The sequence below is a fragment of the Ascidiella aspersa genome, chromosome 2 (genome assembly GCF_963924565.1).
Source record: "Ascidiella aspersa chromosome 2, kaAscAspe10.2, whole genome shotgun sequence".
Taxonomy (NCBI): domain Eukaryota; kingdom Metazoa; phylum Chordata; class Ascidiacea; order Phlebobranchia; family Ascidiidae; genus Ascidiella; species Ascidiella aspersa.
The window spans coordinates 38,437,870-38,452,647 of NC_139448.1; the positions used below are offsets into that span (position 1 = coordinate 38,437,870).

The 14,778-nt window shown below is 34.1% G+C and overlaps 2 protein-coding genes across 2 annotated transcripts; both read left to right on the forward strand.

The window, feature by feature from the left end:
* Nucleotides 1-4,994: 4,994 nt before the first annotated feature.
* Nucleotides 4,995-9,275, forward strand: LOC146165643 (ATP synthase F(1) complex subunit delta, mitochondrial-like). The gene is made up of 4 exons (XM_083382252.1): nt 4,995-5,205; nt 6,485-6,641; nt 7,900-7,988; nt 9,034-9,275. Exons 1-4 carry the CDS (start codon nt 5,074-5,076, stop codon nt 9,154-9,156), a joined length of 501 nt encoding a protein of 166 aa, XP_083238378.1. The 5' UTR covers nt 4,995-5,073; the 3' UTR covers nt 9,157-9,275.
* A 1,221-nt stretch (nt 9,276-10,496) lies between these two features.
* On the forward strand, nt 10,497-14,471 carry LOC146165644 (carbohydrate sulfotransferase 2-like). The gene is made up of 5 exons (XM_083380994.1): nt 10,497-10,503; nt 10,907-11,631; nt 12,612-12,717; nt 13,411-13,559; nt 14,271-14,471. Exons 1-5 carry the CDS (start codon nt 10,497-10,499, stop codon nt 14,469-14,471), a joined length of 1,188 nt encoding a protein of 395 aa, XP_083237120.1.
* The last annotated feature ends 307 nt before the right edge of the window (nt 14,472-14,778 follow it).

A 14,778-nucleotide genomic window follows, 5' to 3' on the forward strand; every position in this document is an offset into this window, starting at 1 on the left:
ACGAAGATAGGAAAGCGGCATTGGCAAGAAAAACTTTGGATACACCCAAAAGCCAAGTAAATTACGCCTGGGGTTGCCAGTGATGCGTTTAACAGAAACAAGACGCACCAGAATTGAAAATTTAATCGGCTAGGAGTCCTGTTTTTTCCTCTCTAAGCGTTTATTGCAACTTGTTGAGGCTTTCAGTTTGTTACTGGCCGCAAGATAAAGACTACCAAGTTGCGGAAAACTTTGTAAATACCTACAAGTTGTTAATGATGTTACTGAGAGAATGCTCAAGTTAAACACTGATTATGCAGCAAACAACACTGATGATGCACAGCAGCACGCTAGCCTCCTGCAAGTCGTAGAACACCGGTGATAGTTTTCAGACTTTAACAAATCAATCACTGCAGAAAAAAAAATATTTTTAGCTAATTTTCAATGCTTCTTTGTTTTGAATATGTGTATTTGTTGTTCATGTAGTACAAATGACATATTACAATACTATTTGTCATCGTTTGGTTATACAATAAAGCCAATTTAGCAAGTTTTCGCAATAGGGGAATTCCCATATTTTGAAGATTTAACTGCTAAACTTTGGGGGCTTTGAGGAGGGCGAAATCATGACCCAAATTAAATTTTTTTTTGTCAATCCTAGTTTTAAGGTCCAACCATGGGAAAAACTTCGATAAGCTAAACTTTTCAAAAATTTTCAAAATCTGAACAACCCTATAACGGTATGGCAACCCTGATTATACGTGAAAAAAATCGATTATAAAATTGTTCATCTGACAACTCTTTATACTACAATACTACATGTTCCAATGTTTTGATGGCCTATTCAGATAATTTTTTTCACCGCAGTGAACTTGCAAATTTAAAAAAATGATATACATGCAGCCAACAACAAAAACACAATATTACATGCGATGTTACGCTCGATTAATTATATCAATTGAATTATTTTCCAATAAACATATGTTAGTCTTTCTTAAATAACAAATAACATTTTAAAAAGTTCAACTGACAAAATCAAGCCTTCTTCTCAAACATCATTCCTTCTTTGCTGGAGACTGTTGAACCAGTTACAAGCTTGTAGCCACCATTGTACAAACCTTTCACCAAATGTAGCTAATAACGGGAGCAATTTGCAAAATTTTTTGCCAATTGGATGTCTTGAAATGTACAGTCCACATGTTTTGTGATCGCCGCCAAAACATCGCATCTTTTTGTTTGTTTGTTTTGAGGTTACATACTAGACGAAATACCCGGCGTTGCCCAGGTTAAATACGTAGTTTTTACTTCTTAATTTGAATGAAGCAATCACGAACAGTTTTAAAACCGTGACCGTACAGCCCACAGTGGCAGCGCGGCAAACTGTTAAAAGTAATTCTTATTAACAAAATGCCACAATATGACGTCACAATGCCGAATTCAACTCAAAAGCCTGCAGTTACGTGAATGAACAACTACTATAGCTTGTGATGACGACTTGACGAGCACAAACACGTTAGAAAATTACGTTAGCCGCTTGCGCGTATGGGTCGAGCTTGAGTTTGGCTTTCTTTTTTTGTCCCACTTTTAGGCCTATGTACGGCATAGTTAGTTTTATTGGGTTTGTTAAGCTTGGTTTGGAAAAGTAATAAACCTGAAAATTTTTTGGAACAAAATATTTTAGCGTCATGTTGATTTTTTTTTTTTTTGTTATGCTTTGCGGTCCCAGAAAATTGTGTCACGGACCTCAAAAGGACCGTGGGCCCCAGTTTAAGAACCACTGTTCTACTTCATGGTATGGGACATATTGTAGCTCTATATGCAAAAATAATATAATCAAAGGTTTTGTATCTTCTCTAATATAATTACACGCTATTTATTTTCTATTGTAAATATAACATTTGATCAAATGTTAGGACGAAAATGACCTTGTTTAAATAGCTAAAAAGTGCAATATTGTGGGGAAAAGAGGCTAGCTATGACGAAAATGACCTTGTTTAAATAGCTAAAAAAGTGCAATATTGTGGGGAAAAGAGGCTAGCTATGTCCCTCAACAGAACTTTGTGTCTATATTAGCTCAGTAAATGCAAAATTTCCGCGGCCGGCGCAAATCTTATTTATGTTTCTGGAATGCCGCCTATTTCAAAGTATAAGCCAAAAGGCGTCATGCGTCTCATCGCACCCTCGAAAATAAAAGTTTGGGTAACTTAAACAATATAAAGGTATTTTTTGCTCGATTTCAGCAACAGACCAATAAGTACACTACGCATCGAAAATTTAAAACAGGGTAACAGGCTAACAGCAGACTGAGATGTCAAGATTATAGTAACTGGTTAAGGCTTTCTGAACTTCATACTAAGTCTAAGGTGTTTAGCACTGTAGTGCAGGTCTAACAACAAAAAGTAAGGTTAAAAAAAGTTTTAACTAGACATTAACACAATTAGAACAGTGTTATATTATGGCGATGAAGGTGGGATAACGGTGCACGAATTCAGTAACAGATAAACAAATACAGTTCGCATCCAAAGTCTAAAGAGAGTTCAATTTAAATGACAGCATATAAAGAGGTAAACATCATACAGTAGAGAGCACGTTGAGATTATACCGTAGAGCAGGGGTCCGCAAATACTTTTTGGCGCTACCCAAAATTACTAGCACCAAAGGTATCGCGACCCAAGTGTCCCACAGCTCTATAGGAACGCATTAACCACATAAAGACTCGCGTAAAGCGTCTTATAAATAGCTTGATTATAAAATGGGCTAAAAAGTAAAAAAAAAAAAGTTTTTTTGAAAAACACGTAACGGTAGGCCTACTAGGAAGTAAACCCAGATTCCGGTTTAGCAGATCAGTTTTATATTGCAATAGCCAAAATAGTGTTGGATTGCAAGCGCTCTTTCCCTCACCTGGATCGAACGAAAGTCTCACGACATTTTACGGGGGTTAATTAGTGTATATAGATCGCGTGATAATGCGAATCGCGCTTACAGTTCACCGGATCTCTTATATATAATTTAGTGTACTAATGGAAACAATTAAAAAACTTACCAAACATAGGCCGTAATTAAAATATATTAAGGCTCTAGCGACCATAGCCTTATGGTCCTGCGACCCACTATTTGCGGGCCCCTGCAGTAACGAACACGTTGAAAATTCTGAAGCTCACGGTACCGGTACCTAAGTGTTTAGCATTACGTTGTTGGTTTAATCGTCCAAACAGTTAAAGCATAACAACAAACAAATGTAACCAAAACACTTTACATAACTAGACATCTGTAGCGACACATCATCACATTGTTTTATTTATCACAGAGAATTATTTGTTTTATCGCTGTTATCGCCGTTTAATGTTTCGTCATGGAAAATAACTGTAAAAGCCATTGTAGCAAAACACGTACCGGTACATAGGACCTAGGTGTTTAGCATTACGTTGTTAGTTTAATCGTCTAAACATTTAAAGAATAACAACAAACAAAATGTTACCAAAACACTTTACATAACTAGACATTAACTAAATTGCAATTTGCTAACATGAAACGAGCATATAAACAGATTACTGTCCTACACTAAAAACTACACAAGGAAAATAATAAACTACACAAAGAACTGAACTTAACGCTTGGTTGTACTTGCGAACGGAAAAATAGAAAACTTATATGAGCATTGTTATTTAGCTTAACTTGAATTTTGTGAGATTCGCCATATATAATTTTCTTGCGTTATCTATTGGTTTTTTCGTGAAAACACATTTCAAAGCATTGTAAACAAGGGAAAAAATATGATAAATTAGACAGAACTATTGAAAGCAGCATTACTGAAACAAAACCTCAAATTATTTTTTTTTTAAATTTCAAACAAAATGTTTTTTTTGTGCAGAAACGTTCGTTTGAAAAATCATTCCCTCTTTGCTGAAAATAGTTGTACCGGACACAAGGCTGTATCCATTCTTGTGTAGACCTTTCAGCAAATGCAACTGGAAAGAATAACTCTTATCGAAGGAATCCTGGCTTGTTGAAGAGTAGCCCACATCGACCAAAGCAATTGGGCTTTTAAATCCATCTTTCGGAGGATTTATGCCGAAGCCAAGTTGCATTGCCGACTCCAATGTTTTGCTTAGTAGGTGCTGGCTCCAAGCTTGCAAGTTGCACGAACGTAAATACAACTTAGGGTTTGTTGTGTCCATCCCGTACGTGTTAATATGCAGTAACAATTCGCCCATTTTCGCAATCGATTTGACTAGTAATGAAAAGTTTCAAAAAAATGTCGTGGGCCTCACGGCATTTAAAGCCTACCGCACAAACGCAATTAGATGTGTTAACAGTACGTTTTTCCTTTTCGTTTAAACAATTGCTATTTTAGGCGTTTCAATTTCAACCACAGTTCCACAACCCTATAATTTAAAAGCCTGTATCCAATATTTGATAATATTACTTAAAAAGGAACAGTTCCGACCTGGGTTAACATAACCCGATTGCTAAGCGACTAAATTATTTTTTTCATGTTATATATATTTTTACGGTTTTAAATTATACCGTATTCCATTAAAATAAATAGTTTGATACGTTTAGCTAAAAAAACAACATATTAGGCACCTCTTAGCTTAGATAGTTCTCCACCTAATTACCCGTTAATGATCTGCCGATGTGTTCGGTGCTGCTGGTACCTATTAGCCTACTGCAAACCAGAGAATGCAAAGATTGCGAAAAGCTAATATTTGATTCTAGAACAAACTAACCCAGGTATTTCTCGAAAACAACAACACTTTAAAATTTTGGGATCTGATTCTTTTTAATGTACATATGTTGCCACGTAGTTCAAACTGGTAAGTCACGCGAACACGCAATGAATTTGACAAAAAAATATGGACAATTTTTTTTTCGAAACACCCCTTTAAAATTAAATAAATTAGCTGTAATAGGTTGGTATCATCGGATAACTCGTCATGTTTCTCCTTGAAAAAAAACGCCGGTCAAGTCAAAAATAATCTAAAAAGTTTTTGTTTTTTCATTTATTGACGTAAATCAGTAATTTTTTATAACTTTAGTAATTTTTTATAGCTGGAATTAGCGCTGTCGTAACTTGCAACAAATAGGGCGGCCATGGCATCAACGTTGATCAGGTTATGCGCAAGAACTGCGGCGCCTCTTTGTCGAAATACTTTTGTTCGAAATTACGCCGAAGCTGTTGCTCAACCTGGACAAATGGTCTTCTCATTTGGCTCCCCAGAACAGGTAATTTTTCGTCGAAAGAGTTTTTTAAATATAGTTTTGTAGCGTTTAACCTGGTTCGGAAATTCTGTTACTCTTTTATACCAAACTAGTTCAATTCGACATATAATTACCAGACGGGTTCAAGCGTTTCGGCCGACTAGTCTCTTTTAATTTTTTGAAACTTGTGTATTTGCACTAGGTTATGCCTTGCTCGCTTGAGTAAATACCAATTAGTAATTAACTGATAATATTTATTTTACCAATTTTCTGTCCGGATAAATTGCCTTTTCATAAAGTTTTTGTCCTGTACTTTTTGTGTCTTTAGGTAATATACATACACAAGTTAAATAGAACTCTGTTAAAACCAGGTCCATGTAAAACCATTCAGATTTTTAAAACCCCAATTATTTTTATTTAAATTTTCACAACCAAGCCGTAATCAGAAAAGAATATCTCAACTTGCTGATTAAATCACAGACCAAAACAAAAAAAAATAAAATTTAATTTTTATTACCAGTTTTATAAAAAAATCACACTGTAAACAAAGCGCTCAATGAGCCATTTTGCAAAATAACTTCAGTTGCCAAAAAAATTACCTTAAGTCGGGTAGTTGTTACAACTCTGTTTATTACCCTGTATGGAAAGTTTGGCAGATCCTGGTGGAATCTTCCGTTTTACCATGTGAATGTGTAAATAAACTAATTTGCCCTCTTAGAACTATTTATCCACAGAAATAGTAAGCCTGGAGAAATTACTGAAAAAAAATTGGTCAGTCGGAAATTCCTACAAAATCTGGTTAATTTTTGTGCAAATTTTAGTTCAAGGCCACCATGACTTTTTTTTAATTTATTTCAATTTCCAGGCGTTTAATAAAAATATGTACAATCCTGAAAACCGCTGGCGTAACGGAACAATTTTTGTACGTTTGAGTTACGTTTTGCTGCTAACCACATTTTATGGTGACTTTACACAAAATTTGCAGAAGCGACAGAGCAGCAATGCAGGCCGTACTTTTGAACCTGGTTGTAGAGGTCTAGTTTTATTCCTTTGTGCACTTCTGGGTAGACTAGATGTGTTCGAAGAAGGTAGACTGGAAAACAAAAAAATAACAGTCAAGGCTCTAGGGTTCTCTTTGTCTGAGACAAAATATAAACGAAAAACAAACAAAACAAATAAGTGGCTGTCACATTGGGTTCAGGAGTTAGAATCTAGCCAGTTACTAGCTGGAAATCTAGAAAAAAGTTAAGAACATGTCAACCAGATGTATACAAACCCCTTATCTTGTGTATTTTTTCCACAGGCTTTTTATGACAGCAGCACAAGCGTAAAGCAAATCGACGTACCAACCGGTAGTGGAATGATCGGTATCCTTGCCAGCCACGTCCCAACCTTTGGTGTCCTCAAACCTGGAGTGCTTACTGTGTTTGAAAATGAGGGAGCCGCTAACAAATTTTTTGGTAATAAACTCTTAATGTTTAGAGTTTTTTTGGGTGAGCGATAAGTTTTTGTTGAAACAAAACATTTGAATAATTATTCCAACCTAGACACTAGTAAACAAAAGTTGGACCACTATGCAGTGTGTGCGGAGAGCACTGTTGAGAATGAATCTTACAGGAAATCTTTAAATCTACATCATCTTGATAAATTCGTTTTGATACACACTTGTTTAATGTGACTGAAACAAAATAATGATATTAACAGTTCCGTGATCCTTAGTGATCACTGTCTTGGCGGCAAAAAAAAAAGACTTGAGTTTTATGTCGTTAGGTGCCCAAGATTTATCTATAAATTGAACTGCAATACTAAACCTAAAATTAATATAAACAGTTCCAATAAAAATTGTTGTAATGTTAATTACTGGACATTTTTGAATATGCTTTGTTTAGGAAAAATGTCAAAGCTTGTATATAGAAGTTAACATTGTATTAATGATGTATAAAGTTCTATATAAATTAAACAGATTGTGTCAAATATTTAAATCTTGGCACGTTTTGTGTTGTAGGATAGTTTGTTGAACAGCGTTAAATAAACAAATTAAACATAGACCACATAGTAAATTAATAATTTTAGTTGATTTATTTTAGGGGTTAAAATGCTGCTACAAAATAACACTTAACTGTTTTGTAAGTTTTTTTATATCTATATATATCTATTAAAATATTTGTTCTTTAGTGTTAACAATAATGTCACCTAATTTAAATTTTAAAAATAAAGGGTAAAGGTGGAAAAGGGAATTGCTTAATGGTATAAACTTAGTAATCTATTTATGCACCCATGTTTAATGTCGCTTAATAATGAATCTCTAGGCCATTAAGGTTGAGTAAACTGTCAAAATCTTGATTTTAAAAGACGTTTTGATAAAAACTTTTATGTTGTATCATCTTCAGGTCCTGTGGCTAAGTCAAAGCATTAATTATAAATAAGGCGATTATTTTTTGACTTAAAAAAAAAGTAAAAATGTTGTTAAAATTTACACGATAGGTCAAAATCAATAAAAATGACATATATTGTTTGCAAAACTAAAAAAAAAGAGTTTGCATACTCTTTTCCCATAACTGAATTGTCATGAACAGCTACAGCAGTGTTGATAAGGTGTCAATGTATCGAAATGCCCTCGTCAAGATGATATCGATCCACTCAACCTTTTTGGCTTTACAAATGATTGCTATCACATTCTAAGTGGTACAAATTCATTTATTTTCTTTATGTTATCAGTGAGCAGCGGTACGTACACGATAAACGAAGACTCAACGGTCCAGATTGCAGCAGAGGAGGTTGTTACCCTTGATCAAATCGACAAAGATGTAAGTGTTGTTGTTGTTCAATTCAAAATTACCAGGGATATGTTTTACACAAGCAAACAGTCTTGTATATCTGATTTTTATCAATTTTGTTTTCGGATTCCTTTTGCAAAAAAATATTTTGGCTTCATTATCTTTTTTATGTACCTATTTTTTTGGTTTCACCCATCTTGTTTACTACGCTACTTGGTTTAATTTGGAAGTCTGGCTGTTTTTAAACAAGTGCTTGCACCTGAGAATATTTATCTACCGCTTAGTTAGCATAATTTAAAGCCAAACAGAAACTTGTTTAGTTTTTAGCAAAGAGATAAAATTTAGAAAAGGTTTTCATTTAGAAAGGTTTTCATATTTTGCATACTTTTACAGAATCCAATTTTTTACATGAGTGGTATTATTGGTTCCAGCTTTCTGTCAGTGCACTATACAGTTAATTTCGATATAATTATTAACTTGTGATTTGGATTTAACATTTTAAAGCATTAGGCAATATTTTATAAATATACATGGGATATATATATATATATATATATCATTGTGAATGTAGATATTTTAAATTAAGCAGAAAAGACAAAAAAAAATATAAATTTAAAATTTGTTTTATTTAGTTCAATTTATTTAGTTCTAATATTTCAATTTGTATTAACAGATAGTTAGTAAAACTTTTGATGTTGGGTCAATATTAAGACTGAATTATTTTTATATGTGTCAATTTTATTTTGTGTTAAGCAATATCATTTAACTATCTAACACAAAAAGGTTAGAAATAGCTGGTCTTAATATGTACTGTAGTGTAAGTTTAAGCTGAGTAGTACAGACAGAAAAATCTGAGGACCATTCATTGTTTGGAAACGAGAAAACACACCCCCTAAAAAAATACATATTTATAATAGCCCAAACAAGATAGTAAATAAAAGTTAAACACGATTTTCCAGTTGCCTTACATATAGTTGTCGTATGAGCTTGGCGAGCAGGCGAGTGAACAATCCCCGACCCTGCTATAACATATTATCCGTGACAGCACAGTCGCAAGCCTTCTTCCTTTTTCCAGCTGGCTCGCTCCAGTCTCTCGCAAGCCCAGTCCCAGCTCTCATCCGCTTCAAGCGAAGAAGCAAAAGCTGAGGCCCAAGTCGCCGTGGATTGTTACGAGGAAATTCTGGCCGCCTCGGCCTAAACCGGGCCCCGTGGCCCCCAGACCCTGCTTTTTCGGTTCCGTATTCGTGTGAAATAGTTTCTATTTCGTTTCATTGGTTTGCTACGCTCAAATAAAATTCAATTCCAGTTTGAAGAAGACTGTCTTTTGTGGATAATTACGAAGTTATGAATTTTTTTGACCGTAGTATTGAAAAGGAAGTCCGATGTTTTTAACATTTCAAACCGGTACTACTGATACTTGATTTTTTTCGCAAACTGATACCAAATGACGTCATTGCTAGGCTCAATCAAACAAAATAGATTGAAACGTGCATCAAACTTCAGTTTAGTGTGATTCAGTTGTTAAACTATAAATTCTCTATAGTCACGTAGATAGTTAAATGACTTAGTATTTTGGGAAAAAATGCCTTGACTTGAGTTTTTTGCCAAATGACGTGACTTGGCTGAAGTTATGTGGACACTTGGATTCTTTTCATCAAGCAATTATTTATAAAATTGGGTTATTTATTCCAATTTTGCTTGCTATATATATTGCGTTTATCTTATTTTTTTGATTTAGTTATTGCTCAAAATCTGACGAGTTTGTCGGTGTTATTTTTATGACACGGACTTGATTTGAAGTTGACTTGCTCTAATTATGATTTGACTTGGACTGGAACTTGTGATTTGGCCTATTAATAAATACTTGACTGGGACTTTTACAACACTGGAAACTTAACATTTAAACACGTAGTTTTCCCAAGTTGACTAACAGTTGTGTATAAAACTGTTTGTTCTGTAAAAAGTTTGGTTAAAAACCACTACAACTAAGATTTTTCGATGGCCCTTGGTGTCAAGTGTTATTACGTGATATTTTATTTTGAACCTTCAAAAGAACTTCCTTCTTAACTCAGCTTTGTTACACTACTTATAGATTAAGTTTGAATTAGTGCGCACATGATTCATGTAAAATACGGGCGACAAGCTGCTTGATATGCTTCCGTATTTGCAATAAAGCCAAACCCTTTCTGATATTTCAAGACAATTGCCTGCGAAGTTTTTTTTCTTTATAAGTAGGTCGCAAAGTGGGTAATTTTTAATCTGCGTGCTTTCGAAATGTCTTTGGAATGATTTAAATTACATACGTCTTTAATCGCCCCAGGCGTTGTGGCTGAAGACAGTTTACTAAATGTAGCATATCAATGAATACAGACTAGCAAGCAAAATATCAGCTGCATCTTTATTAAATGCCACCAGTCAAATAGGTATTCGTAATGCAATGTGAATTAAAGCAGTCTAATTAGGGTGGGATTTTTAAGTACAGAAATTTTAGGCAACAAAATTAGGTCTGGTTTTAATTAGACATGCTGTTTTTCTAGAATGTCAGGTATTTTGAAAACCCGTTCAGTAAATTGTTATGCGATTTTTGTTGTATATTGTGTGTAAAATGGAAGTTAAGCATTTATTAATTTTAAATTTTATTAAATAAGTTATATTTAATTTTCAGCTTGTTAATTTTCTTAATCTGGTTTCAAATGATAAAACCGCACATTTATTCATCGAAGTACATAATGGTAATTACTTTGGATAAAATTGAAAATACAAAATGAGATGTTTTATATTCATAAAACCTAAAAGTGCTTTAGTTTTTACAATATTCCTTAGTGTCGGATTACTGTGGCGCTACGGATATTCTGTCAACAAATTTCATGTAAAAAAGTTAAGTTACGCAAAAAACAATTTTCCAAGTTTAGAAACAAAAACAAAACCATTGATTACATCAACAACAGCAATTACTACCAATAAAAAACGCTTTCTCGAGAAAATTTCAGTTGAAAAAAATGCAGAAACCTATAATTTGGCTCAAGAGCAGAATCCTGAACTCAACACAGAAGCCAAGAAAACGCAAACAAATATATTCAGCAATGAAAGTCGGATAACGAAAGAAAACAATTATGCACGCCCGATAAAAAAGAAAACAGTTGTTTTAATTCTGACAAATAAGCGGTCTGGCTCTTCGTTTCTGGGCGAACTTTTTAACAGAAACCCTGAAGTGTTTTACCTGTTTGAGCCTCTTTATCCTTACACAAGATATTGCAACGTATTGGAGAAGGAAAGAGTGGAAGCCTTGTCCCAGTTCGTTCGCTGCGACTTTACAAACGCAAGAAACTTGTACTTGGACGCTTTTAAAGTGACACGCCACACAGATGCCTTCTCAAATTGCATTAAAAACAACGTTTGCTTTATGGACTGGAAACATTACCTCTTGTCAAATTACCAGCGCGAATGCCTTAAAACCCTAATAAACATAGAATGCCACAAAGTACCTCTGTACCTCGACGTTCTTTCACGTCTCTGTCAAAACTCAAAGTTGGTCGTCTTCAAAGTAATTAGGATCTGCGATTTTTCAACTATGATGTCACTACTTGAGAGTGACGTTGTAAAAAAGGTCATCGACCTCAAGGTCATTCACCTTATCAGAGACCCAAGGGCGATTTTGTCGTCAAGGTTAAAGGTGAATAAAATATACTTCGATTTTAAATGAATCAAAATTTTAATTTTCCGTTTTTTCTTTTAAATTTTTAAACAATTATAGTTTAAAAAAAGTAAAAGTTTTAAACATGAATAATATATTATATAGACATATATAATTTTTATAAAGAATATATAATGCACAATAGTTACTTCTTAAACTAGCACTGTTAGTAAGCATTGGCCTCCGGCTACTGTTTTAGAATCAAATGACTATAGTCGGACGACAATATTTGCACCAATAACTGTTCCAAATATTTTGCAATTTTCGGATATTTTTCTCGCTTCGTGCCATTCTAGTGGCGTCAAAAACTGATGTTTCTAACGAGTTATAAAGAAACGAACATTATAATTAGCATATTAAAAACTGATTTTTACTTTTAATAAGTTTTGTTTTAAGAGCTAATCCTAATCACTGGAAGTGAGAATTATGTGTTAATTGCAAATCGCATTAAAGCAGATTATAGTAGAAAAAACAATGTTTGATTACTGTATAAAATTAATGATTTTAATAACATTTAGTTTTTTTGTCTAATTCGAAGCAAAAATCAGGTGGCACTGTTGAACGAAAATTGTAATTTTATATAAGAACTGTAAAAATATTAAACATTGTCACATTAAACACAATTTGTCAATTAAAAGCATTACCGGTACCAGACACAATATTTGCACAGATGATCTTGTTGGTATGTGGAAAATGTCAAGTCATTTGTCAAACAAGTCCTTTAAAAAAATAACAATTTCAATTTCAAGTCAAAATCACTGATATAAAAATAAAAGATCGTTTTACGTGCAAAAATCAAGATAAATGACTCAGTTCTATAAAAAATGTTAAGTAAAAACAGTTCATTTCAACCCAAGTCATTTATCAAAAATACTTAAGTCATTTTACCCAAAACGACTGACTTAAGTCATACATAACCCTGAAAAGAGCTGCATGTTTTTACGTCGAAATGTTTACAGATGCCGGACGACGAACTTTCCATTGAAACGCTGGCAAGAGAAGCACAAATTGTTTGCCGTCGATTGAGAACAAACTCTTTATTCTCGGATGCTTACTGGGGCCAAGGTAACGTTTTGTTTTCACCAAAGTTGCTTTAGCGATGGGAAATTTATTTGCTTTTGTTGTGAATATGCTTTTCATTAAAATATTACAATAACTAACTTTCAAAGATGAAAAAACACTCCGTTAGATCACAAGCCAGGGCTAAAATGCACAAATTAATTTTGGATTATCAGACCAGCCAAGTGTTACGAAATGGTGTATTATTAGCATATAATAAATCATATATTATGATAAAATTTCTCTATTCTTTCAATCTTATAACATGGAAGATTTTATTTAATAAATTAAGTCAGACTACTTCATAAAACCTATATTTTTATACCTCTTCTTTTTATTAAAATTTATGGTTTTATGATTTCATTGAAACATTTCCATGAATTTTTTAATGATGCCATAAAAGTCTACTTTATTTATTCCGTTTATATTCAATTTTCCAAAACACACGTGCAACATACAGAATTAAAATATACTAATTAAATTTTGTGTAATTTAATGCTCATAAAACAGCCACAATTGTATGCTACTTTTTACTCAAAGACAAATAACTAGCAATAGTGAGTTTTTTTATCTATATCCTAATCGTACAGCATTAAATAGAAACCTACATATCACAATAGAAAAACAAGCATGAAAAATTTGTACAATGGCTTGCTGTTTTGCTTTGTTTGATCTAATTCTAAAACATCTTGTTTTTAGGGGACTCCCCTCCTGTATCTTACCTCCGAGTTCGCTATGAAGACATGGTTCGCGATCCGCACGGTGTCGCCAGGGAGATGTATGATTACGTTGGGACTCCGTTGCCTAGCAACGTGATTCAGTGGATCAACAAGTCCGTCATTAAAAGCGTAAGAATGACGTCATCCGATAACTTGGCTGATGAGAGTTGCTTTTTAGAGTTTGAGAAAGTTTAAATGTTTTTAACAAATCTTAAGTTGTTTTTAAAACGCCTCACTATTTTTTAAACCAATCGCTATGCACCTTAACATAAAATACCGGCGCTTTAAGGTAGGCTTAAATCATTTTTTGAACCACCTTATAAATTACGAAAATGTTCACAGGAAGTTCATAAATCAAACAACCTTTCTCACACGAAATTTAAATCTTTTGTTTTCGGCATTTTTGAATTCAACATCTAGTTACTTTTTGGCATAATAATTCGTACAACGTAAAATCCTGTAGTTTTGTGACCAGAAGATTTGGCGAGCATGAATAAAGTTAGCCTTCATTGATAAGAATGCTGCTGAATTAATCCTAAAATTATAATCGTGACTGAAGAAAAACGAAAGTAAAGATTCCATCAACTGAAGAGCATGTATTTTCGTTATGCACAACATTTCATTACATGACAACGTTTATTACGAAGACTTGATGCATAGATAAATAGGGATGTTCGATGCCTGAGATGTTATTCCGATAACCGATACTTTGAACAAAAGTATCGCGATACGATCCGAAAATTACCAATTGCAGCATTATGACGTAGCTACCTGCGACAATGTGAAGTAATCTATTGCAGATTTATGACGTAGTAATAACAGCAGCATTGTGACGTACAGGACGACAACTTGACGATCCCAAGCTTCGCTCATTCCTTGAAACGACGGACTTCCGATGTCTTGAACGGCTGGCGAAGAACTTTGGCCTTTAAACGCGTCATCAGCGTACAAAGGCACTGCAATGACGTCATGAAACGTCATAATTACGTCACGGTTAACAGCGAGGACGAGCTGCGAAACGAAGAGAAGGATTTGTGGTGATCTGCCGCCGACGGGAGTCGAACCCACAAGCCTTGGAACTTGTAAAGCTCCGTGATGCTGTTCGGGATTTAAATCGTTGAACGATGAAATCCAGTCCGGTTTGTCCGATAATGGGTATCGCTTTTGTCGCTTAAATTATCGCTTTTAATATGAATACTGGTTGCCCCATTATTTTCGGACAAAAACAATAATTTATATATGTTAAACTATTTGAGATCTGCCAGGAAAAAAAAACAGAAGAAAAAACAAGACGGGCCCCGAAACTTTTTTTTCGGGCCACCTAATTATCCTGAACAAAAACAGTTTC

Bases quoted from the DNA above. Each gene is read 5' to 3' on its own strand.
- LOC146165643 (XM_083382252.1), top strand. From the start codon at position 5,074: ATGGCATCAACGTTGATCAGGTTATGCGCAAGAACTGCGGCGCCTCTT. The intron at 5,206-6,484 runs GTAATTTTTCGT...TTTTTTCCACAG, and splicing joins CATTTGGCTCCCCAGAACAG to GCTTTTTATGACAGCAGCAC. The intron at 6,642-7,899 runs GTAATAAACTCT...TTATGTTATCAG, and splicing joins AGCCGCTAACAAATTTTTTG to TGAGCAGCGGTACGTACACG.
- LOC146165644 (XM_083380994.1), top strand. The intron at 12,718-13,410 runs GTAACGTTTTGT...TCTTGTTTTTAG, and splicing joins GGATGCTTACTGGGGCCAAG to GGGACTCCCCTCCTGTATCT. The intron at 13,560-14,270 runs GTAAGAATGACG...TGTGACGTACAG, and splicing joins ACAAGTCCGTCATTAAAAGC to GACGACAACTTGACGATCCC.